The sequence below is a fragment of the Protopterus annectens genome, chromosome 12.part0, assembly GCF_019279795.1.
Source record: "Protopterus annectens isolate FY-2018-M chromosome 12.part0, PAN1.0, whole genome shotgun sequence".
NCBI lineage: Eukaryota > Metazoa > Chordata > Ceratodontiformes > Protopteridae > Protopterus > Protopterus annectens.
Window position 1 is genome coordinate 173,632,805 of NC_056746.1, and position 27,050 is coordinate 173,659,854.

Below are 27,050 nucleotides of genomic sequence, written 5' to 3' on the forward strand. Positions count from 1 at the left end.
GTCCAACCTTCAACGAAGGCATGCCCATTCAACGCATGTCTTTCGAACGCCCACTCGATCGCAGGGAGGACATGCAGACTACACACAGAAGGCACTCCCAAACCAAGCCAAAAATCAAACAGGAGAACCTCTTGCTGTGCGGCAACAATGCTACCGCTGCACCACCACGGAAGCCTCAATACAACTTTTCTAAATATCCTAAATAGGATTGAGTCTCCTCTCAGCTCTCTACCATAAGTTCAGTCATCAACTCCTCCATGAGGCTGATCTCTCATGCAGCAGATGGAATGAGTAGAGCAACAGGTTCAGGAATTTCCTTAAGGAGACATTCCTGGATGCGCTTGTGTGACTTTCTGGAACCTTTTAAATATTCCTTTATGAATGCACCATTTGATGGTTCATCTTTCTTTGGGCCCAAAGTCAAAGACACACTAACCAGGTGTGAACAGGAACGAAAGACTGTCTGCCATAGGAGTCCATTTTTCCCTACCTACTAGACCATACCGAAAGGTCAGAAAGGAAGTGGAAAGATGTGGTTTTAAAAATCTCAGAGAGCTTTCCAGGACACATGTGGTGAATCTTTCCCCAGGGACAGAGGGGGAAGTGGTAATGGAAAACACTGACCATGTGGCAGAGGTGGTCTGCAGAATCCAGGTGACAGAGAACCCTTCTTTGGTAAGCCCTTTCAGTGCTCTTGAAAGGAGGCCCACCTGTCCATCTCTGGAGGTAGTCAGGGGCCGCTTATCTCTGTACCCAGAAGCCTGGCAATAAATAAAAGACAAATGGATACAAAGCATCATATCCAGAGATTACTTTGTACCCTTTTCCTTTCCTGTCCCAAACATAAGAAAGATCCCAGACGTTGTACCCAGTCAAAGGGAACAAGCAACATTAGAAATTCAAAAGTTGCTAGACAAAAGAGTCATCCAAACAGACTTCACAGACCAAATAGGATCCAGAATGTACTCAAGATTCTTTTTAGTTCAAAAGAAAACAGGGGATTGAAGACCACTTCTGGATCTCAGCAATCTAAACAAATCAGTAAGAAAGTAAAAGTTCCAGACATTAACACTGCAGTCAATACTCCCTTTTTTGGGACAAGACAATTGGATGTGCTTGACAGACCTCCAGGATGCGTACTACCACATAAAAATGGACAGGCGACCCAGGAGACACCTGCACTTTTGGTTAGGAGCCAGTCGCTACCAGTTTCAAGCTCTGCCCTTTGGCCTCACTACAGCCCCCAGAGTATTCACCAAATGTATGGCAGTAGTTGCAGCTCACCTGAGGCGCCTAGCATTCAGGGTGTTTCCATACTTAGACGACTGGCTCCTAACCTCCACCACCAGGCATCTACTAATAAAAGCAAGAGACACCACCTTAGAGCTCTGCTCTCAGCTGAGAATTACAATAGACTATGAGAAATCTGCCTTATTGCCTTCTCAGCATGTCATATTTACAGGGGCAGAATTTGATTCAGAAAACATGATGGCCAGATTTCCTCCAGAAAGAGTTCAAGTCCTTCAATGTCAGGTGTCAACTTTTCTTTCAAAGAAACAAGTGCAAACAAGAATAGTCCTAAAAATTTTGGGACCATGGCAACAACAATAACCCTAACTCATTAATATGCCTACAATTCAGAATTCTACAGTGAGTACTTTCGACTCAGTGGTCGTTGCAGGATTTGCCAATGTCACACAAAATAATGATAACAGAAACTTGCCAAAGAGACCTTCATTGGTGGCTTTTCTCCACCCATGTGATGCTAGACCGACCATTTGTACTTCCCAGCCATTAGCCACAGTGACCACAGATGCCTCTCAGATTGGGGGGAAGGATATTAACTGGGAAAGACAGTGCAAGGTACATGGTAGGATCATGAGGCCCATTTGCACATCAATGTCTGCTGCAAGCATTCCAAGACTCTCTGCTGCTTGGAAAGTACAGTTGTGTACACTTACCATAAATGCAGATGTTTGAGTGTATTCACTGTTGCAGTCATTACATTTGGGTTATCTGCCTGCAGGTAGCCCTCAGCTGGCCTGAATATCAAAGTCTTGGATCCCTGCATCGGATGCTGTCTCTTCTTCCATGACATCAAGTCATCAGGGGTATAAAACATGCAGCTGACGCCATTACATCAGTTTTCTTGTCCCAGATGTCAGGTGCCCCCATAATGGGAAGCAATTATATGTTAGGTTACACCTCCAACAAAAAGCAAATACACCAGAAAGCTGAAATACACTAAACAAGAAGAAAGGTATAGCCAAGAGAAGTCAGGGGCTGGAGGGAGGGTAACCAGGACTGCAACAGTGAATACACTCGAACATCTACATTTACACAACTGTACTATGTTCTTCGTATTTCACTGTTACAGTCATTACATTTGGGTTGATTCCCAAAGCTAAGGAAGGGAGGAGGAAGTTAGAAAGCATTAGGACCAGCTATTAAGCCCTGCAGGACTGCAGTGACAAAACCAGCTCTGGATTTAGAAAAAATAGGCATGTGGTAATACTTGGTGAAGGTATGTACAGAGCTCCAGGTAACAGCTTCTAGGATGTCCCTGGTAGGGACACCTCTGGGAAAAGCTGTAGAGGTAGATGCAGCCCTGGTGGAATGTGATCTTATCCCCTGTGGGGTAGGTTTTCCATGGTGCTTATAGCAGAAATGAATGCAGTGGGCTATCCACTTAGAAATGGTTTGCTTTGAAATGGCCGTCCCTTCTGCCCTTGCAGCAAAGGCAACTAGCAGCTGTTCAGATTTTCTGAGAGGCTTAGTCCTGTCCAAATAAAATCTAAGTTGTCTGTGCATGTCCAAAGAGTGCAGTATTTATTCTCCTTTGTTCTGTGGATTAGGGAAAAAAGTAGGCAAATGAATGGACTGATTAAGGGCCACACTAGACACCACCTTGAGCATAAAGGAAGGATTGCTCCTGAGGGACACCCTGTCTACATGGAAGATGATGAAGGGCTCAACTGCCATGAGGGCCTGTAATTCAGACACTCTTCTTACTGAAGTGATGGTAGAAGGAAGGCTGTTTTCCAAGAAAGGAATTTCAACTCTGCAGTTACAGCTGGCTCAAAAGGAGGTAAAATGAGCTTTTCCAATACAAAGTTAAGGTCCCAGGCTGGAGTAGGGGCTCTCCTGCGTGGTCTTAAAATTTTGGCCCCTCTGAGGAATTGCTTTAGCAGTGGGTGAGAGGAGAGGGGTGGTTCAGTATTATAATGTGCTGAAATGGCAGAGGCATGAATTTTAATTGACGAGAAGGAAAGGCCCTTGTGGAGCATCTCTGTTAAGCACTGAAGAATATGAGGTAAGCTGGGCACTGTTGTGCCCATCCCCTGAGTATGGCTCCAGGAACAGTATCTTTTCCACTTTTCAGCATAGGATTTTCTAGTAGTAGGTCTCCTTGCCTCCAGAATGACATTTAGCACCTGCTTACTGAGGGATGCTATTGGAGAGCTCAAGGAATTAGCCAGGCTGCAAGGTTCAGAATTTGAAGCTGTGGGTGCAGAATCTGGCCCTCCTGCTGGGACAGCAGGGAAGGAGTCTGAGGCAGGTGCCATGGTTCCAGCAGTGACATACTATGCAAGAGGGGTACCAGTGCTGGCGTGGCCAGTCTGGTGCAATCAGTATTGTCCTTGGTTTGTCTTGTTTGATCTTTAGCAGAACTTTCGAGAAGAGAGGCAGAGGGTGAAAGGCATAAACTGAGAGGATATCTCAGGTGAAGGACAGGGCATCCACTTTCCAAGCTTGACTGTGGGAAGTCCTTGTGCAGAATTTGTCCAATTGGTAGTTGTGAGGGGAGGCAAACAGGTCTATCTCTGGATTTTCCCATTTGTTCCTCAAGAGGTTGAATATTTTTGGTTCCAGTTTCCACTCATGTGGGTCCATGAGCTTTCTGCTTAAGTCATCTGCCAGTGAATTTAGCTTGCCTGGCAGGAATTGAGCTTGTAGGTGCACTTGGTAGCTCAAGGCTGTGTTCCACAGAGCCATGGCTAGTCTGCAGAGAGGGTACGAGTGAGTTCCCACCTGCTTGTTTATGTACCACATAATAGTGGTTTTGTCTGTTTTTACCAATAATAGTCCTGGAAGAATGTGGTCATTGAAGGCTGTCATGGAATTCTGTACAGCTAATATTTCTTTTTGATTGATATGCAGGTGCATTTGACTTGGGTTCCATTTGCCCTGAATGCACTGCCCTGCTAAGTGAGCCCCCCATGCATAGCGTGATGCATCTGTTGTTAGGGTTTGGGCGGCAGGGGGTAGAGTGAATGGGAGCCCCTTGTTGTGGTAGCAGGCCTCTGCCCACCAAAGGAACTCTGTCTTTATACAAGGTATGACAGGAATCATTGATTCCAGGTCCTGAGAATGTTGACACCATAGGCTTTTTAGATACCATTGTAGTTTCCTCATATGCAGTCTTGCATATGGAATTAGTAGAATGCAAGAGGCCATGAACCCCAGGGCTTGCAGGATTTTCCTTGTAGATAGTTGGGTCTTTGTGGCCAGTAGTTTGAAGTAGGCTGTCAAATAAACTTGTTTCTCTGGTGTGAGGTGAGCCATCTGGGAAGTTGTGTTCAAGCTTGCTCCCAGGAATACAATTTGTTGCCAGGGTACTAGATGAAATTTATTTTCGTTTATGGTGTACCCCGGCGAGGTTAGAAGTTTCTTTACAAATGCCAGATATTTTAGTAGCATGTCCTGGCTTTCTGCCTGAATTAGACAATCATGCAGGTATGGGTATATTTGAATATTTCTTTGCCTGCAAAATGCAATGACTAGAGCTAGGCACTTTGTGAATACCCTGGGCACAGTAGATAAGCCAAAGGGAAGTGCAGAGAACGGATAGTGCATGGAGCCTGCTCTGAAGCTTAGGTATTTTCTGCAAAATTCCTTATTGGAATGTGCAGGTAAGCTTCCTTTAAGTCTAAGGTTGCCAACCAGGCATCTTTGCCTGGCATAGGAAGCAGCTGTTGAAGTGTTAGCATTTTGAATTTTGGGATTACCAAAAGGTGATTAGAATAGAGAGGTCCAGGATAAGATGCCAGGAGCTGTTTTTTCTGGGTACCAGGAAAAGGCTTGAGTAAAAACCTTGTCCTTTTTCCCCTGCTGGGACAGGCTGAATAGCCCTGATACTTAGAAGCGAGAGAACCTGCTGTTGAGCCACTGCCCACTGATTTGGGGTAGGTCTGGCCAACTGTTTGGGATTGGTAAGGTGTAGAAGTCAAATCTGTATCCTTGGGAAACTATATTTAAAACCCATTTGTCCTGGGTAATGAGTTCCCAGTTTTTTGCATGCTGGGCAATCTTTCCCCCTAAGGGAGCAGGCAGTTGAGCAGGGCTTGGAAGGTTTAAGGTTAAGTCATTGTGACATTTTTCCACAGGGGGTGTCTTAATACTTCCAGCTTTGGAAGTGGGAGACTCCCACTGCTTAGGCCTGTGAGTACCTTGAGACTGTAGCCTAGGTGGTCTGCTGTTCCTGGGTTTGGACTGAGAAGGCCTGGAAGAGACAGGAAGGGACCAATTCTTAGAAGGCCAATGCCTACTAAATCTGGGAGGCTGCACTTGCAGGAAATCTTTAACAGTTTGCATAGATTTAGCTTTTTCCTCCATCTTTTTAAGGACTTCTTCTGCTTTGTTGCCAAACAGGCGGTCTTGGTTTAAGGGAGCATCCAGTAATTTAGCTTTAACATGATGCGGCAAATTTTGCTCAGCCAAGCATGCCTTCTAAGAACAGACCCGGTGACAGCGGCCCTGCAAGATGCTTCTAAAGAGTCAAAAACCACATTGCAAAGTATGTTTACCAACTTGTTCAGCAGAATGCATTAAATCTTGTAATTCTTTTTTTCAGCACAGTCAGGAATCAACATAATTTTCTGTTTAAGTAGTCCCATAACATGCTGCTGATACTTTAACATATGAAACTGGCAGTTTAAGGCCCTAATGGCCAAAGTAGCAGAAGTGTATACCTTCTTACCCCATCTGTCCAAGGCCCTGGAATCTCTATCAGAGGGGGTAGGGTTTTTGGCAGTAGTAGCCTTAATGCCTTTAGGTCCTGAAATTGTCTCTGGGTCCGCAGTAGGATTCTTGAAGAGGAACTTGTGAGAGTCAGGTACTCTGTAATACCTGTCAGGTTTCCTGGGAGCTGGAGGTAAAGTGTCTGGGGCCAGGCTAGATTCCAAGAAGGCATCATCTACAATGTCCAGGACAGGAAAGATAGCTAAAGGCCTGTGTTGAGGGAGGAGTAAGAATTCCCTAAGCCTCTTTTTAGAGTCAGAGTAATCCTGGCTTTCCCAGCGGAAATGCTGCCTAAGAGTGTGCAAGGTTTCACCAAAAGAAAAATCTTCTGGAGGGGAAGCAGAGGGAATGGAGTCCTCTGCATCAGAATCCTCATAGGTTGATAAGGGCAAATCCCGGTAATCAGAAGAAACAGAAATTTTAGAATCCTGATCAGAAGAATCAGAAGGAAAATCAGTTCTAGGTCTCTTAGAAGGTGAAGGCTGGCTTCCCCTAATTAAAGTAATGAGGTCTTCAGCCATTCTTATCATTTGTTTTTTAGGCATATGGGCCTGATCATGTGGTTTGGAAGTCGGTTTTCTAGGCATGGGTCGAGTTTTAGGCCTTGAAGAAGAAGATGATGTCAGTTTGAAATGCAAGTCAGTAGGCCTGAATACACCCTCAGAAGCCGGTGCCTGCACAGTGGCTCCGGACCTATCCAAGATAGAGACATCCGCAGGTTCCATGGTCGAAGAAGCATCTCGCGGCATAATGGACTCCGAATGGGTCTCAGCAGAGGCTTGCGAATCTGAAGTAGTGGGTATCAGGGGCTGGAAAAGCGCCTCACTGAGTACTGGTGAACTGGCGACTAGCTTAACGGAAGTGTTTTTGGCAGCTTTGGACCTATGTGGTCTGTCTCTGTCTTTATCTTCGCGTTTTTTCAGAATGTCGGTAGTCGGATGACTTACCAAAGCCATTCCTGGATAGTTAAACAGAGTACCAAAATAATTTGCTGCAAAAATAAACCAACAACGAATAGTTTGGGGGTTGAATAAGGCACAAAACTGACAGCGACGGACATCGTGGTCTGGGCCTAAGCAAGGAATGCAGTAAGAATAAAACTCTTTATGAGGTATTTGCTTTCCACAGGTAATACAATTGTTAACTTTTACTGACATCGGTTTAGAGCAAGAAAAAGGATTCCTAATGGGGTACTTAGTTTTTTTTTTTTGAAGACTTTGGTTCTGAAACTCAAAAATGAAAATTTCAGGAGTCGGTCGACCGGAACTTGTAAACTGCTTCTGCTTCGGGCACCGCGCAGCAAGAAAGACTGATGTAATGGCATCAGCTGCATGTTTTATACCCCTGACAACCTGACATCATGGAAGAAGAAACAGCGTCCGATGCAGGGATCCAAGACTTTGATATTCAAGCCTGCTGAGGGTTACCTGCAGGTAGATAACCTAAATGTAATGACTGCAACAGTGAAACATGAAGAACATCTATAGCAATACAGACAGACAACATGTCAATTGTATGGTACATAAACAAATAGGAAGGAACAAGCTCTTACCGTGTTTTGTCAAGAGGCCCTAAGAGTATGGCAGTGGGCAGCATCTTCCCAACATTTTCTGATAGCAACACACATCCCGGGGAAATCCAAAGCAACAGCAGACAGACTCAGCAGAGTGATTCTGCTGCCTCACGAGTAGTCCCTAAAACAGAAGGTAGTGGAAAAGATTTTCCGCAAATGGGGCCAGCCTTGCTGCAACCTTTTTGCTACATCTTTGAATGCCAAATGCAGCAGCTACTTTGCCCTTATCCCCCCTCCGGGTAAGTCACCAAGGGATGCACTTGTTCATGACTGGCCCTTGGGTCTCCTCTATGCGTTTCTTCCCTTTTCACTGATATCCAAAGTTCTTCAGAAAGCCAGTTGCTTGGGAAGGGACTTAATACTCATTGCCCCGTACTGGCCTCGTAAAATCTGGTTCTCCTTCCTGTGGCCTCATCTTTGGGAGGAGCCTTGGATTCTGGACCCAGTTCCAGATCTTCTGACTCATGTATGAGGAATGCTCCATCCTTCCCTTCAGACCTTCAAATTGACAGCTTGGCTGCTCCGATTCCAACCATAGCCAAATTTCCTAACCTTTCTTCATCAGTAACATTCTTTCTTCCCACAAGGCTTCAACAAGAAAGATATATAGAAGATTCTCTTTATGGGCTTCTCATAACCATATTGACCCCTTTACTGCCCTAGTAACTTCCGTTCTAGAGTTTCTAGCAAAATTATTCAATGAGGGTGCGGCTGCAGCTACCATAAGAGTCCAATTAGCAGCATTTCTAGCTTCCACATCAGTGAATCCAGTCTCAACATAATGTCTCATAGGCTGTGCAAAGCATTCCTAAAAGGTACTCTCTTACTACGAACTCCTATCAGAGACCCCCCTGCCACCATGGGACTTAAATTTTGTCCTATCCTGTTTAATTTTTCCCAATTTTGAGCCAGCATCATCTTGCGAACTCAAATTTCTGACATGAAAACTATTCTATTGGTAGCTATTACCTCTGTCAGAAGGGTGTCAGAGCTACAAGCCTTGTCAGTAAAGCCCCCCTATTTGATTTTCCACAAGGACAGGGTATCCTTAAGAACAAACCCTTCCTTTTTTCCAAACGTTTGTTCAGAATCTAATTTGAACCAATCTATAGAGCTTCCAATATTTTACCCAAATTATGAAAATAAGGAGGAATACATGTTGCATCAGCTAGATGTGCATAGACAATTACACTTCTATTTACACAAGAGTAAGAATTTCAGAAAATCTGACCAACTATTTATATCTTTCTCAGATTCAAAGAAAGATACCTCAGTTTCTAAAGTGACACTATCAAAATGGCTTTCAGGTTGCATAACCAATATCTATAAATCTCAGAACAGAGCTCTCCCCCAGAAGGTTAAAGCCCACTTTACAAGAGCCATTGCAACCTCCTCCGCTTTTCTAGCTAGACTACCAATTGATACCATTTGTGCTACAGTGACATGGGCAAAACCACATACCTTTATCACTCATTACAAAGTCGATTTGGCCTCCAGGAACAGGGCCTCTTTTGGCTTCACAATTCTGAAGAATATTCTCCCTTGAGCCACCCAAGAAAAATGGTGATAGGGACACTGTCCCATCCTAGTAAGAATGAAGGCGAGATTGGACAACAACACATAAAGAAATGATGTACTCACCACAACGTTTCATGTGTGTTGTCAATCTCCGCCTTCATTCTTACACCTCACCCTCCTTTCCCCCAGACAGATTTTACTCCTGGAAGACCAAGTTGCTCCAATGAGATCACTGTTCTCTGACCTTCTTGACTGCACTCTGAGATATTATAAAATTAATTGTTTATTATTATTATTATGACTGCAAACAAGATCTGGGAGATGTTCCTAGGGCATGCTGGGATAGGGTTTTAGCCACAAGCTAGTGGAAGACCTCAAGCTTGCATATAAGGCTGAGTCGGATCCAAGCCCATCCTAGTAAGAATGAAGGTGGAAATGGACACCTCACATGGAACGTTATGAGTACATAACTTCCTTTTCTATCAACCTTCTAAGTTAATAAGAGCAATATTTAAAACTTGTCCCCGTTTTTTAGGCCTTTGTCTCCCATTATGTTTGGCTTTGTCTAGATTTCCTGTGCTGAGAAGTTATGTATGCCAGATGAGTGTTATGGGGTTTGATCTTCAGATCACATGTCAGTCTTCAGTGCATAAAGCTTTTACTGCACTTGTGGTCACAACTGAAGAGCTGTGATGATCTGTGCATTGCATAAATTGTAGCTACTGCTTGCTACATAAAAGCAGTTTTCTACAGTTTAGCAGTTTAAAAGAAGAAAAGTGATTTTCTTGTTTTTCGCCTTTGCAACTCATCTTAAGGAGAAGATGAGCCTTTTCAATTTTTTTTTGCTTCATAACTTAAAGTTGAGGGAACACCAGACTGAGGGATAGCACTGAGCACAAAAATAGCTAGTTACATCTATGACATGACCTCAGCTCCTGTACTTTAATCCTGTTCTTTAATCCTAGCGTGCCTTCTGTATCCACATTTTCCCTTTACTATCAGTATTTCCAGTGTCTCTAGACTCTTCTTCAGCTGCCAGTTATTTAATCATATATATAGTCTTAATATTCACATATGACTATACATCTAAAAACCACAGATTTCTTTTTTCGTTTTGTTTTGGCCTTGCTGCCTGCCAAATGTTAGCCCCCCCTCCTTATACACTACAGTGGTACAGCTATGGTGGGGTGAAGGAGGCAGCCAGTCTGGGCAGAAAGTGCCAGGGAGTGTGAATGGCAGATCCCAGTCTCTCTCTTCTCTGCATACCAGCATTAAAATGCCAGTATTGCATTTGCAGTCAAAACTGAGCACTATAGTGCTCTGGATGTAGTATGAGCTATAGCAACTCCTTGCTACAAATGTAGCAAGCAGTTTGCTATAGGGGAAGAGACTTTTTTGTAGGGGCACTAGATCAGAGGATGACACTGGGTACATTCTTAGCTAGCTACAACTCTGCCCATTTATCTTCTTTACTCAGGGAAGAGCCACCCAAGAGGATCTCTAACTAAGAGAGTCAGAAAGGGTTTTTTGTACTTTTAAGCCTTAACTACTGCACATGCTGTTTCACATCCACAGGGCTACAGATGAATGAGCCTTTGTGATGTATGGCACACTTACCGTTACTGTGATCAAATGACCCTGCCACCCTTGAAGCCAAGCACCTCCAACTGATCCCTGGTCTTCACCAGGGATTCTACTGTGAAGTGTGTGCTCAAAATCACATGCCTCTTCCCTATCCAAGAAGAGAGGCAACCATGACTAATCCTAGTCAATCCTCTCCTCCCCATGCCAGCTTCTTCTGTATCCAAGAAGAGAGGCAACCAGGACTAATCCTAGTCATTCCTCTCCTCCCCATACCAGCTGTATATAATGTATACAAGGTACAGGGCTCACCTTCTAGTACACGAGCTTTAAATGAATTAACACTGATTTTGTAGTCCCAAAATCACTGTTCTCCATAAAAATCACCGCCAGTGTAATGTGTGGTCTTTTCTCTTCTTCCAGTATTATATTGGTGCAACCATAGAGTTATCATGTATATGTTTGGGGGGGTGAGGGGTCCCTCCACACACATATTGGGAAGTGCAGGGAGATTATTATTTTCCATTTTTAATGAAAGTTATATTAAGTGCAATGTTTTGGTGCGTGTTTTCTTCTGGTTGAACCTTCACTATCTTTTAACTCGACTCACATAGGGGGAACTGCTGTACAGACCTTGCATATATTTCTGTGCGCCAAGAGTTTTTTTTATTAATCTTAATGTTCATCTGTCACTTGTGTATCTCACTAGAGCTTTTCTTCCCGATCATTCAGTGCAGAGCGCTTCTTCCCAGCTGGACTACTTCAGTTAACTAAACAGTTAGATAGACAGATAAATAAAACAAATATTTCTATTCATTCCTTCACTGTTTTCCTTCTCTTGTTTGCTAGAATATGTTTCATTCATTCAAAATTCTCTGTTTTTAACACTTTGGGTCTCTGCACCTTTTCTTCTTTGGGAACTTTACCATACTTAAATATCTTTCTGCATTCTTCCTCTTCTATAAACAAGTTTCCCACTTTATATTATATTTGCCTGACAACAGAAGAACACAATCACCCTCTCCACTCTGTCCTTTACGTAAATTTAACGTTTTACCTTCCCTCTATACTTCCATTCACTCTTCCATTTTCTTGACTTGTTCAATACCCTCCTGAATGCATCCAAGTTTTTATTTTCTGTGACTCTTTCCATCAGCCTACTCTGGAAGTCCACATCCCTCTCAGTGAAGAACAATTTCCACATAACCAAGCAGTAGTTTGCTCCCACATCTACAAGTTATTCCCCTTCTTCCTCCTCCTTCCTGCTCAGGGTGAACTTTTCAAATCTCCCTGACAAATCTTATGCACCTATATCATATCCCACTGTATTTTCTGGTCTGCAGTGAGAACAGTTCTAGCTCCTATAGCGTTTTGCCACATCCTTGCCCTGACATCCCACCCAACATTCTGTTGGTTTTCCTCTGGGCTCTTTCCATTAGCCTGATATCTCTCTTTCTGTCTGTATCGTGCAGTCCTACAGAAGTGTACAAAGTGCGGCCTGATCAGGGTTCAGTACAGTAGAACAGAAGCAGTACCACCTTGTTTCCAGAATTTATCCTCTTGCAAGTACAGCCAACATTTGGCTTGCCTACTGCTATATCCCTTTCACTCTGCTCTTGATGGTCAATCAAGTATGATTATCCCCTCCCCTATGCTCTCCTTGTCCCTGTTCCAGCAATTTCACACTCAGCTGACATCAGGGATTTTATGGCCCAAAAGCAGTATTTTGCTTCTGTTTGCATTAAACCCTAACTGCCACATCTCTTGCCACTGCCTTTTAAAGTCTTTCCTTAAAGTCTTCCCCCCATTCTTTATTGTAGCATCTATCTTCATGTCATCACTGAAGAGGCTGATGTTCTGTAGTCTCCTACATGTCTGAACAGAACAGAGTGACGAGCACTGAACTATGAACTGACCTCTCTGGTACCATATTGCTACTTTTCTTATTCATGACATCATCCCTGTCACCATTAACCCTTGTTCTGCTTTTCATCCATGCTGCACGTCCCATTCCTCAGTCTTGGTCCTACTTACATCCCCTACAGGTTTAACGGGAGCTTTACTGAAGTTCATTTAGACCATATATACTAGTAATCCTATCATCTCAACTTCATTACTTTTCTTCTTTCTTGTCTTCCTTTTTTTTCTAGGCACGGACAAGTATAATCCTTCTTTCAGAATGGCATTTTTTGGCACAGACATTCCTTATGGCTCCCTCTTCTACATTCCAATGGATTCTATAAAATACAAAATGTATTTTTATCTTTTGTTACTTTTGTGTCCTATGTCTGTGACACCCTCCTCTGCCTATAGCCTTTATTCCCCTACCTGTTCATATGGGGGTAATGCTTTCCTACACGTCTCATACCTGTAACACACCTTGCACCCTTCTTCATTACATACAGTTGTATATTTACATGCCATAACAGTGAAAATATTATCATGTTCTTAGTTGATTTAACACTCAAGTCCGTGTTATACACTCTTGGTGGTTAACCTCCATGACTGGATCTCTATTTTTCTGTCTTGTTTACCTGCTTTTAATTTCAGGTGTTATGTTGGACATTTTCTGCCTGGATGTGTGTTGAAAATGAGCTTGTCCCATGTTTTAACTGTGTGAGTAATAAATATAAACAAATAAACATAATTCTTCTATAATTCATTCACAGAACTGTATCAAGTTTACTGACAGCTCATTTTTGCTGTGAACACGTTTGTTGTTCTGGACATTTCTAACATGTGGGAAAGTAACCAGCACTTTCACCAGGATTCTTTCACTTTTTGTTTGCCATCTCTTCTTTCTGTTTGACACTGCTTTACATCAGCTCTAAGTCCAAGATTTTCTATTTTGTTGCTCTGAACCTTTAAGCTTTTCTGCTGTCTACATGAAGTTCCTCTATGTTTCTGCAACAGTACTCCCTGTGTTGTCTGACTTATTTCCTTGAACCATAATACATCATCTTGGCAGTGTTTTCTGTTCAGTTAGCTTCACTTAACTCATGTACACCTCTCCCCTCTGCAGCTCTTGTGCTCCGAACTCCCCAGCATTATGATCCAGAAAGTTTGATCAACGAGGAAGCAATTCTTCCATATTAAAACTGCACCCTCTACAACAGCACTGAAGTAATGCACAGCACTTTTTAGTTGTATTCCTTCCTATGGTAATACTGAATGTTCCTGTCATGGGTGTTTACGATATCTATTAAATATTAAAGGTATCTGTTTGTGTCTTCTTTTTCCATAAAAGCTAAATTATCTCAAAACGAATGGCTAAAATACATTTGAAGCCCAATATGCTAACATATGCAAATAAAACCAAGCAAATAAATTAAACTGAGCAGTTTTTTCTTGTTGCTCTATTCCAACACCAACATTATTAATGAAAAGTATGGATGTTACTGACAGATACAAAAGATATGTTAAAAGTACATATACAAATCTCTCAAACTTTTAGACATGTACTTAACAGGACCCTTTTTTAAAAAATGGAAATAAGGAATGAAATCAGAAATTATATTTTAAGTTGAATAATTTGCCTTTCTTGAAACAGATTCAGGGAAAAAAGTCCAAGCATCCAGTGTCTTAAGGGAAAAATGTCACACTCAAGAGCAACAGTCATTTACTCAGTCTGTCTCAACACGCATCTTTAGTAATAGTTATTTATGTAATAGTTATTGTAGAATTACAATGGCCAATTCCCTTACCGTACACTGTGCCAAGGCTGCCGAGATTTGCTCTATGTCATCCACAGTATTGACCTTCAGTGCGTTGAGAATGTCAGAGATGTTATTTCGTGTCCACGTTCGAATGTCTCTTTCATCACTCGAATCCAATTCAACAGACATATTCTTCTCATACTTAAAAAAAAATAAGTAATTTAAAATTTTTCATTAGAAATGGTACATTATACACTTGAACTTGTGACAGTTTTTATATTGCATTCCCAGACAAAAAATCTGCTCTAATTAATAATTGTGTAATAATTTACCATAGTAGTAGTAGTAGATGTGTGAGTAGTACTAATTACTGGGACTTCTGTCCCAGATGGCCCAATGTCTGGTCTGACTAAGAGCTCAGCACCCTTCCCCCTCTACGCCTGGCAGAGGTTCACAACTTATGAGTGTCACTGCATTTCATTTAAAAAGGTGGCATCCATCCATGCCCTCTGTAGAGCCCTCTTGCCAGTGCACCAGTAGGATGGCCTCTATGCCTTTCCATGGATATGGTCCTAAGGGTCCAAAAACATGAAGAAGCACTAGTGGATGTTTTTTGTAGCTGGGATTCAGAGAAAGTACAGTTGTGCAGGAAATTTCCATAACTGTAGATGTTCAAGTATGTTCACTGTTGCAATAGTGCTAACTCTTGGGATATTTTTTTCTCAGAAGTCCAGTGGTCTGGCCTGGCCTAACTTCCAGAATTTTTCATAATTACTGATTTTGGTAAGGTGGCTGTCTACTTACCTGGATGTTAGGAAGCTAGTGGTATAATAGGGACATCTGCCTGCACCATCTTCCCAGATATGACAACCCATGCAGAAGAACCTTCAAAGTTTCCTCTCCAAGGACTAAACAAACCTGAGGAAGACGGCATTTTGTACAGTTAGAAAACAGTAAAGGTGGAAATAAAAGGTGAATGGCTACCCACCACAACCATGGGATTGGTGCTTTTTTTTTTTTTTTTTTTTGTAAAGTACAGGAGCTGTTTTCCCTTACCTTAGCAAGGTACTTTGCAATTATAGGCTGTTTAGTGCCTACTATTAATTTCTCCTTATTAACAAGGAGAGTTGAGTCATGAACAGAGGGGGTGGAAAGATAGAAATATTGTTGCAACAGTGAATATACTCTATCTACACAACTGTACTATGCGCTTCCTAGTGTTCACTGTTACAGCAATGCAAAGACAACTCCCAAAGCTTACATAGTTTGGGGTGTCTGGCCTTGCTGTGCATGGCAAAACCTGCCCTGGCTCTGCAGGTAATGTTCAAGTTACAGCATTTTGAAAGTGCAAAGACAACCAGGCAGCTGCTTCCAAGATGTCCTGGGTATAACCTCCCCCTACAAGGAAGGCTGTCATTGCTGCGGTTGACATGCAGTGTGTGCCCTCCCATGTTGTAAATAGCTGGTCTGTTCTTCTCAATTCTTGAGTCTTATTTAGGTAACATTTCAGTAGCCTATGTACATTGAGGGTATGCAGAATCCTTTTACTCTGTGAGATGGGGACAATTCTGTGAAGCTAACTGCCTGTTTAAAAGAAACTTATGTTCCTACATTGGCCATAAAGGTTAGATTTGTGCAGAAGGTAACCCTGACTTTGTGGAAGATGAGGATGGTCTGTTTTCACACAAGAGCCTACAATTCCAAAATCATTTGGTCAGAAGTTGTGGCTACTAGAAATACAGTTTTCCAAATCAAAAGTTTGAGAGCTATTGAAACTCCTGGCTCACATGGTGGTAATGTTAGATTTTCCAGCACACAGATTGGATCTCAACAGGGGATGTTTCTCCTTGGGTTGTCTCAAGTGGAGAACCCACTTAAGGAAATTCATCAATATTAGTAAAGATTAAAAAGGGGCATCCCAGAGTAGGCAGGCAGATAAAGTAAATACATGCCCTTTCAAATGAAGCATAAGACAAGCCTAAGAATGTCAGGAGAAGAGGGTTTGGGTTAGGTTTGGATTTGAGGAGTAAGAGAAGGCAGGACTCTGTTGGATCGCAGCTGCCCTGACATGTTTTTGCCCTGGTTAGCTTTTTATTTTCTTCTGAACTGCCTTTTCTTTCCCTTAAATGGAATGCAGAATTGTTTCTTTTTTGGCACCTGACCCCCTACATTCATCAAGACTCTCCTTTGGCCACTGTATTAGATCCATTCATTTCCCCCATCAGTGTTGATCCCATCCATGATGGAGTTTAGGGGTTTCCTGGATTTACTGCTTCAGTCCTTAGTCTCTCTATTCAGCTCCACCTGACTTTAGTGTCATAGCACCAAAGCTTCGTTCTACACTTTCGGTGCACTGCGCTGCTTAAGCAAGGGTTGCCATCATGATCCTCCATCATACACCAACCATGGCACCTCTAACCAAGAAGGTGAGCTGATGTCAGTTGCTCTACTCTTACTTCTCACATACCAGTTCTTTCTGCTCCCAAGCACAAAATATATATATATTGTTCAACTAGAGCAATTTAAAACAGAAAGTTTGAAAACCTGGACTTTATCAGCTGTGAAAGGTCTGCATTATCAAAGTAATCCAAACTCAAACAGATGTCTATGAAATCAAGCCATAAGAACATAACCAGGCTTTGTAGAAGTCCAAGTCATTTTCTAGGACCACAGTAATGATTAATAGTCAAAACCAAAATTAAACACGCTAATGAATGTCTGTAAGGTGATGTGCTATTTCTTCACTCCTAAAAATATCTTCCAATTTAGGATAACTAGGCTTGATGGCAGCAAACAGAACTAAATTCCCAGGCCTGGCTTGAAACTAAAGGAATGTGGATGATAGCTAAAACTGCAGCTGGGCTACTGCCAAAACAATTTCATTGTCTTTTGATTTATAGAATCAGAAACTGTATTCATGTTTCACATGATATGACGTTAGAAACGAGATGATATTATTAGCATGCCTTGGCTTACATGTATAACATGTTTATAGAGCATGCAACCAGCAGAAGAGTTCTAGAAAACTGACTGCTATTCCATTGATACTGACACATACCCATTAACACATTGGAGTACTTTAGGGTAGTCAGAACACTTGTTTATCACATTTTCTCTAAACATTTGGTGACAGTTCTTCAGTTCAGACTTGATTTAAAAACTCTTGGGTTTTAAAAGTGGGCACATCTTTGTAATATATTACATTCACATTACTCAGCAACAATATACCAACAATATACCATCTGTAGAAAGAAATTAACTCATTAACACCTATGTTGTGTGAAATGTCACACCTCTAACAACCTGCACACATCTTGCATTTAGCGCATTTTCAGAAAAATAATCTTAAAAAAGCATAACATAAACAGATATAAATATTTTGTGAACAATCTAAGCTATTACAACTGTATAATTAGCAATATTATGAATAAGAAGTATTCTTTACAGTGAAGTAGTTGGTGCATGCATAGTCTTTTCCATAAATACTATAATATATTATAATGCATAAAAACCCCAAAATAGATTTTATGCAAACTTTTTACAAAAATCATATCTTGAAAACTGTAAAACCTAGACATATTGTTAGAACATTTTTGTTAACCAGACATAAGCTTTCACATGACAACAATACATTTTTGTATAAGAGCATGTTTATCAAGATATATAAAACATATGCTTAATTGTATAATTAAAATAAATCATACTGGATATCTCTCAAGATGTGAAAGTTAAAGTGCAAATATCAAAGACAATTTCTTCAACAACATCTAAGTGTCACTTAATGTCATGCAACAGTTTGTAAGTTACTCATTTTTGAAGTTTTAAGTACATATGGACATATTGCTTATTTTTATAATTACTAGCAAGCTAACAATATTTCATGAATAATGTGAAATAACCCAGCACTGACAGTGAAATGTCTTGTCTCCCACATTGGTATTTCACACCATACACTTCAATAACATGTAGGGTTCTCAGTTATGAAAATCTGAACATAAATTTGTAAACATAAACAGTAAGAGGCAAAGAAAGATTCATTTCTCCACTGCAGAACATTCTAGACTAACAATCTTAGTACCACTTTATTTTAACTCCTTGCTCTTTCTAATACTGTATGTTATTAGTTGGGAAATTAGTTAAAGAAGCCAGACCAAAAAAGTTATGGGTGCAAACTGAACGTACACAAAAAGGCGTTTTAGGCTTGAAATTTCTGAGCATATGACACATTCTGAAAAAATGCCTATCAAACACTGAGGTACCATGTGAACAAGATTTTCTTTATAATATTTACAACTTAGATGTAAGAAAACAAACATAACACTTGACACCCCAGAACCTTGGGGTTACTCAGTAGTGGACCCCCCCCCCCCAGAAGAGGAACTGATTATTCTTTTCTGTTCTACTTGTCCAGCAATATTTTAAGCAACTGCATCTTTTGGCAGCAACAAGGAGGCTATGCTCATAGCACATGGCATATAATGTGGTCAATAGTGAATAAGCATACAACAATGGAAAATATACCAGAGTATGGCTGTGAGGCAACAAGTACTGTTGGGTAAACTTGAAATCACCACAACTATACTGTAATAGTGTTGGAAGTATTGGTCTTATATAAGTATCCAATAAGAATTCAGAATACAGGCAAGGAAATAGCAAATCTTGGGAAAGAAAGCGTAAATTAATACATTATTTAACATTTTTTTATAAAATGATTATTTGCTTGATAGACCATCAGTACAAATGACTATGACTTGTCTTTACACAAACATACAAACTTATTAAATGCTTCAGAAGATTCTGTAGCAACATGTCTTTTAAGCTTTACTCTTGATGTCCAAATTTACCACAAAAATTTGACAAATGTGTTAAGATCCTTGTTATGTGTGACAGGATATGCTCAATTCTTTATGGAATAATTAGATTTATGTGAATTTTTTCTGTGATGATTTATGGCACCAGAGATAAAAATTCTGAACTAGTCTGCAGCTCTGTGCCATCTCTGAACTTGACAGTGGTAGCTCAAAGCCAGAGCTAACAGAATTTTTCTTTGCATTGTTCAGATCATCCATTTCTGGAGTATTTAGGAAACGATGATTCTACACACCGAAATTCAACAAAAGGATTTGCTTTGTGAACACAGAGAAGGCCTCTAAGGGCAATCCCAAGAATGTGTTGTGGGAGGTGCTATGGCAATATGGGGATCTAGGGCTGCTGTTACATAGCATTCAATTCCTGCATTTGTGTAATGAAAGTTGTATCCACATTCTTGGCATTGTGCCAAATACAGTCACAGTGGGTGTAGAACTCTTACCACCAAAAGTAAATCCTGTCTCCCCATTCCACTTGTAATTTTCATGAAAAAGAAATAAAGCATAGCTGAGATCTGGAAAGTATCCAATTTGCATGAATAAAAAGTTTTATCTTTCTATTTTGTAAGTGATACTGTCCTCTGAGCTGCAAGTGGTCTCAAATGACTGTGATTTCCAATGTGCACTCGTTCTTTTCTTGAACTAGGTGCTTAAATGTCTTACTGCCACAAATGAAGGTACAGGGTGTCAGGAGATGGAGAGAGGGTATAATGAGCTGGACTGACAGATGGGTGTAGCGGTGATAGTTTTTCAGGTATTGTACTGGACCAGGATGGTGAAGTAGGAACTGAGTCCTAGGATGAATCTTTTAATTTACCAGCCAATCTACATCCCTGTTCTTTCCATTGGTCACAGGTTTAAGGTAGTAATTGACTGGATGGAATTGCAGATACAAGTTAAAGAATTGATGCTCCTTTACAGGGTTATGGGCCTCAGTGCATCCATGACCGAGTATGGAGCATGGCACGAGGATCTCAGGGTTGAGCTACTTCTCATTTGGATTCTCAGAAGCCAGTTGATGTGGTTTGGGCAAATAAAAAGGATGCGTCACTGCTGCCTACCATGGGAGGTGCACCAAACACAACCAACTCAGAGAAGATCCCAGAACAAACTCAGGACACACTGGAGAGATTACATGTCTCAAATGACTAAGAAATGCCTGGGGATCCCCAGAATGAAATGGAGACAATGGCTGGAAATAGAGATATCTGGTTTGTCCTGCTTAGCTTCCTATCACTACAACACTCATCAGGACAAGCAGCTTTGAAACTGACTAGTATGACGGATGGCTGGATGGAAAGAAAGATAGACAGATGGACAGGTGGATCAATTGATGGATGAATGGATGGATGGAAGGACTAATGGATTAACACAGTCTATGGTGGACAGTCAAAAGAAGCACTAGTAACATATTGCTGACTGCAAAGTGCCACAAACTTGCATGGGAAGAGGGTCAGGCACACCCGAAGTGTAGCTAAGATGGGGTGAAGAGGGCAGCCTCCTCAGACGCAAGGTGTTAGGGGGCATAACTGTCATTGCCAAGGCTGAGAATGGACATTGGTTTATTTTCTGTGATAGAGACAACATTGTGCTCCTCCTTCAAGCCCCAGTTGAAGAAGAGATCTTATTGTTGAGAGAGCAGCACAGAGCACTAGATGAACAATCTATGGCTCTGAGGTACACTGCCATTCAAACAATTTCCAGTAACTGAAAAGATTTAGCAAATGTAAAAAGGTTATGGTGAATCCTCTTTTTCAATCATTCATTCATTCTTTGATTGCCTACTGTGACCAAATCATGCTCATGGGGAAGCCACAGCCTATCCCAGCACAAAATGAGTATAGGATAGAGAAATTAATCCAGTACAGGAATCTACTCTATTGCAGAATTTACAGGAATGCATACTATCACACCCCCAGCACATACTCATATATAGCACACATATCATCATCATTATCATGACTATCAAAATCTCCTTTTTCCCCTTTGAGTTTTGCTGCAACTGAGACTACTCTACCTTCTGCTGCAATGTCCTCATTACTTTGCCTGTTCCACAGTGTGCATCCTAATACTCTTCTGGGGCACTTTATGCCCATCACCTCAAGCTTCTTCAGCTACTCTGCAATCACTGTCAAGGTTTCTGTGATACAGAAGCACTGGTAGCACCACTACTTTGTAATTGCGGCAGTTTTTTCTTTCTTCTGTTGCACACTACCCCCAAAACGTTGTGCCTGCTGGCCACAGCTAATCTGAGTTTAACTTTGAAACTCCTCATTTAAATTTTCCTTCTCCTCAAGTATATTATCCAGATACCTGAAGCTGTTAATCTGTTTCACTATTTTTCTTTCTATCTCAATTTTCAGCTTCTCGTGATTTCTCCATTTGCTGCCATGACAGATGTGTTAGTACTCAGTTTCATCCCATATGCCTTCAGATTTACATTTCAGTCCCGTCATTTGCTTAAATCCTTGTTCACAGTTTGCTTATTGTGCCACATCATCTGCATATAGCACCTTTGTTGATCTGTCCCCTCTAATCTATTTGCTAATGTATGACCAGAGAGAGCTAAGAGCTGAACCCTGATTCACACCTGTTTCCAAACACTATTCATACTTTTGTCATTGGATCCTTGTACATAGTTTGCACTAATTATGGCACACATACTTATGGGCAGTTTGGACAATTATCAAGTTCTTCTATGGCATGTCTTTGGAATGTGGGAGGAAAATAAAGCACTTAGCAAAAATCTATGTGGAAGTGGGGACAACATTCAGACTCTACAAAAATGTATCCCTACTAAGAACAGAAATGGAGAGCCGAGTGCTGTGAGCTAGCAAAGTTAACAAAGGTACCACAGTCCTCCTAATCAAATTTTGGTCAACTGTACTGGATTCTGTTCTTCATTACAGCAGAACACTTCAACAGCACAAAGTCATTACTACAGTAACTTTATACACCTCCCCTTATTACTAATAATTCCAGAAAGTTTTATACAAGACTAGTTAAGAAATCAATAACCACACTGACTTTTTACTACAACTACATCTGCAAAAAAAAAAAAAAAAATTAGTGAAGAGAGATTTACTCATGTCAAAGTGCTTTGTCGTTACCTCATTTAAAGTAATGATTAGAGACAAGGAATACTCAATGACATGTTGAGGATCGCCCTGCTTTACAATATCCTGAAGAACTGTCCGTGTCTGATTGTGGATCCAGAGAGGAAGGCTTGAAAATCCCTCAGGTGGACTGGGGAGGTGCACAATCATGGAACTGCAAAAAGAATAGAGTATTTAGAAGATTTCAGAGACAAATTACTTGAGTAAGAAAACTCTAGACAGTTATTTTCATTTCTTTAAACAGGTGTTTTCATTTCTGTTCATTGGTAAAGATGAAAGAGTTTATGGTATTTTCAACCTGTTTTCTTGCAAACGGAAACTATGGCCAAAACCTGGCACTTATAATACTACTCATTCTTTTTACCGTTAGAATTTACTTTCAGTCGCTTGCTACACATTTGATAATACACGATTATGAAACAATATTGTTGTTTTTCAGTTATGCTTTCTTGTTGTTATTCTTACTGAAAACACCTGTTCAACTTGTCAATACTACTACTAGGGGTAACCAATATACTATTTATGTAAAGAGCTGCTGTGGCTAAGGGAATCGTTTCAATTTGTCCACAACCATTAAACTGAATGGTGATACATAAAAAAAATACTTTCAGGGAACAACTGAGGTAAGGTTTTTTTTTTTTTTTTTGGCAGAGGTCGAGTCCACTGCATGACCTCTATATAGGGACCCCCTCACAAACTTATGTATACCTACCCCAAGTTCACAGAATGGAAAAAAAACAGGAGTAGTTTGACATGCTTCACAGCTAAGTTTCTGGAGAGATTTTGGCCACAAGCTTATTATTACTACATGAACAAAATTGTCAAAGAACAAATAATATTTGCCTGTATCTGCTCACATTTGCTCTGGTAATTCTGCACTGTTTCTTTATGTTACCACAAAGGTTTGACTGTCATTTATATGGCACCTCAGCTGTCCTTCCATACTGCTTTCTCTGGAAATGAGTATCTGTTCAAAGTACTCTTCCCATAAAAGAGTTTCAAAAGATTTCATAACTGAGTTAATACAATCACTATCCTTAATGGCTGCAGATCCTACTAAAAGCTCAACAACTGTATAAAACTTAGTGAAAGTAATAGAGAATCACTACATTTTCATGGTGTTCCATGCACAACAAAAAAAGGCTCCCTGACTGTGACCATGGATCTGTTTGCACAATGGCTCATCTGTCATGCAGGTAAACTCAGGCTGTAAAGAAACAGTGTCATTTACTCATAACTGAAATAAACAGTAATTGAAAGCAAAGACAGATGATTAGCTGTATTTAAATATTCAATTCTTATGCCAAAAGATTACACAAATTCAACTAAGATCACAGGAATTTTTAGTCTCACTTTAATATTTCTGAAAACTATTTTGGTTTGTACGGATGTAACAGATAAAGATATAACACAGTTTCTGCATCCCATTAGTTTTATTTTGCATCAGATGCATCATATTTCAGTCAACTATTGTTTTAATAACTGGGTCTATGGGATTAAGACCAATTACATAGCTGCAGCTGTGAGTGACAAGTGGGTACGTAAGATCACTACTTTCATTGTTCATTATAACACAGGAAAACAGCAATTTTGGAAAAACAGACATGAAATTTAATGGAAAGGAAGTCATGAACACATTCCACAAGCAGGGTGTAGACAGTTATGTTTTAGCCAGTTATGGGATGCTGTCCAAGAACTCAACATGTTTTCTATTTTGAGAAGCAGCAAGAGCTAGTGAAACAATCTTCTGAGCATTGTTGACTTTCAGAAGCTTACTCTGTTTATTTACTTATTTTTTGTCAAGAATCTTCATATAGTACTTTTAGCAATACTTGCTATTATTGTAAGATTATGGCTATAGTAATAAAGAAACAGGAAAAAATACAGCAACAGAAGGGGCTTGCTTATGAACTACTTTACCAGTAGTTAGTCTTGTGCACAGCTTCCTGCTATAATATACCATGGTATCTGTACTATACACTCATTCCCTTTTTCATTTTCTTGTACCCATGATCCCTTTCTGTAAGCCAGTCCATAACTCCATGACAAGGTGTGTAAAAAACTTTTCAAACATGGTTCGAGTACCGCCCCACTTCAGCCAAATGCCATGTCTTCTTATCTTGCAGAAAAAAGTATTTTATTACATTAGAGTTCAACAGATTCCATGCCTTCCACTCAATTTCCTTTTTATGTGCTTTGAAGTCAGTAATGATTTCACAACTTCTATATTGTCCAAGGGATTGTAAACTAAACTGTCTCCTGCTGGGTTTCATGGTACAGCATTTTTGGATGCAGTCAGCCTTCTGATGCACAACATAGTAACACAGCTTGTCTCTTTAAAATAATTACAGTGTTTGTGTACAGGTATGTGCTGCTTAACATCCAGGACAGGTTCTATCCCATAGAACGCTGAGCGGTGTGCTTAATGCAAACACTCTATACTCTGTATTGCGCTTTTCTGAACATCTGTCTGCAGAACAGCAATTGCATTTACACCTGCTTGTACGCTATGGACTTAAATGTGGTTCGGCATTTTGCAGAAGGACGTTAAGCGGCGCAGACCTATATTTGGGATAGGGTTAGAGAGCAGCATGGAAACAGTCTTCCTCAAAACAGTCTTGACCCCACCCCCAAAAAAAATGCATCGAATGAAAACATAAGCTGCTGATCGTCTACACATAAAATGTAGAGCAAAACCAAAAGAGATGAACAAGACTAAAGTAAAATAACTGATATTACCACATTAGTTGTTTTATTGGCAGAAAATCTAAACAAGTAAAATATAAACTTGAACAGTATAAGATCTAATATTGTCTATTTTCATCCGATTCAGTGTTGGCTTTATCAGATCTGACCGCATCACCTTCTACCAGAGCTTTTGGATCCAAGATTCTGACTCCTCCCCTACCCAGAATTCCCTATATGTCTGATTTACTCCAGATGTCATATGCTTTCTCTTCATTCAGAAGTATTTACAAGAACTCTTCCTGCAATCACAATAAGTGAAAGTCTTTTTTTCCAAATTTCAATCACTCTTGACTCCTCTGTTTTTAGTATTTATTATAGGGTATATTGTAAATTAGGGTTAAGATAGGTAGGTAGTGGAATTTAGTCCTTAAGACTGTTTTTCTGAGTGTTTTCTTCTACACTTTTCTACTAGTGTTAACTGATGGTGCTAAATTTGTGAGTATATGTAACAGAAGACAAGCTAGTATGGCTCCTTTTCCATTTAGTATCTTTACTGTTGTATACAATTATATAGAACTAGATATAGACAGTAAAGAGTAGTAAATGTACATTATCTTCTAATGCCAGATAAACCCTCAGACTTCAAAGATGTGTTCAGCCTGTGGATACAAACTCCTTCAATTTGTGTTTATTGCTTGCTTGGGTGCCTTTCACCTTCAAGCACATTGTGAAATATGTGCTGCCTTTGGATCCAGAGCTATTTAAGGCACAAAGAAAAAGTTAATAATTAACGGTTTGCTTCTTCCACAGACGGGGTCCTTTACTTAGTCTTCAGGAGCAAGACCTTCATCTGCTTCCTCCAATACCAAGAAAAGAAAGGAGAAAGAGATGGAAAGGACAAAAGAAAAACAGAGAGAAGTTGGCAGAGAAAAGGACAGAAGAAAACAGAATAGCAGAGATGAGGGCAGAAAAATCAAGTCTCCAGATCTGATTAGTTTGTCAGAGCTGATGCCTAAGACTTCAAGGCAGTCTGAGCCATGTGCCACCCAAGTCTGAACTCCCTCTCCTAGAGCTACCTTTTCCCTGGATCCAGTGAACCCTCGGTTATAGTCAATGATCCTTCAATATAAGCTACATTCGAGACCTACATCAGTAGCTTCATTGTCGAGACCGGGAAGATTCACCAGAAATCTCACATAAATGAAAACCAACTGAATGATGAGAACATTTTTAAGGACACAGATCCAGTTGTGGGGCCTCCCGGTACCATTCCCCAGAGGAAATCCATGAATATGCCCATCGACCCAGTTGCACTTCACTCCTGTAGTGGTCCAATATTTGGATCTAGTTCCTATGGGTCCTAACCCTTTAGGTGCACCCTGGCAGGATCCAAAACCCCAAGAGACTTTGACTACATCCCTTACGGTCTTGTCTCCAATGTTATTGAGTCAATACAAGACCCCAGAGTTGAAGTGTTGGGGTTGTAGTGCCAATGGCAGAGATAAACCCAAACTTCTCATAGTCGTTTCTCCCCCCTCATTGCTTTGGCACTTGACAGCTCGGGTTCAAGGTCCTCCTTGGAGCTGATCTTCACTGGAACAGAGTGACTTCCCACTTCAGTTGACACAGGAAGTTTCTCCTCAGCTCCAGTGGCAGAGTTGGCTTTGGAGACTGTAGAATGGGCCTTAGCTGGTCCAAGAAGATTGGGGTTTGCACCAAGTTTGTATCCGTCCCGATACCCAATGGATCCTGTCCATAAGCAAGGTTGATTATTCATTTGTTAGATCTGATGGCCTCTACCATCACATTTTTACCACTAGCAAAATACCACATGAGAGTGTTACACTGGACAGACTCGGTCCAATGGTCACGGAGTTTTCACCCTTCCACAACAGAATTGGTCTCGCTCAAATATACAAGGAGCCATATAAGTTGGTGGATAACTTCTCCATTAGTGGCAGAAGGGAAACCCTTTTGTCTACCGATTCCCCAGGCCACCATACCACAGGCACTTCCTTTATATGGTGGG

General features: G+C 40.8%; 1 protein-coding gene across 1 annotated transcript in view; it reads right to left on the reverse strand.

Annotated features, from left to right (window-relative positions):
- The window catches only part of PKD1 (polycystin 1, transient receptor potential channel interacting), a 2,476,043-nt gene that overhangs the window by 1,266,931 nt on the left and 1,182,062 nt on the right, over positions 1 to 27,050 (reverse strand). Inside the window, exons 21-22 of the mRNA XM_044088902.1 lie at positions 22,328 to 22,487; positions 14,398 to 14,550 (exon numbers count right to left, since the gene is read on the reverse strand). Coding sequence (XP_043944837.1) covers positions 14,398 to 14,550; positions 22,328 to 22,487 — 313 coding nt within the window. The remainder of the gene's footprint in view (positions 1 to 14,397; positions 14,551 to 22,327; positions 22,488 to 27,050) is intronic.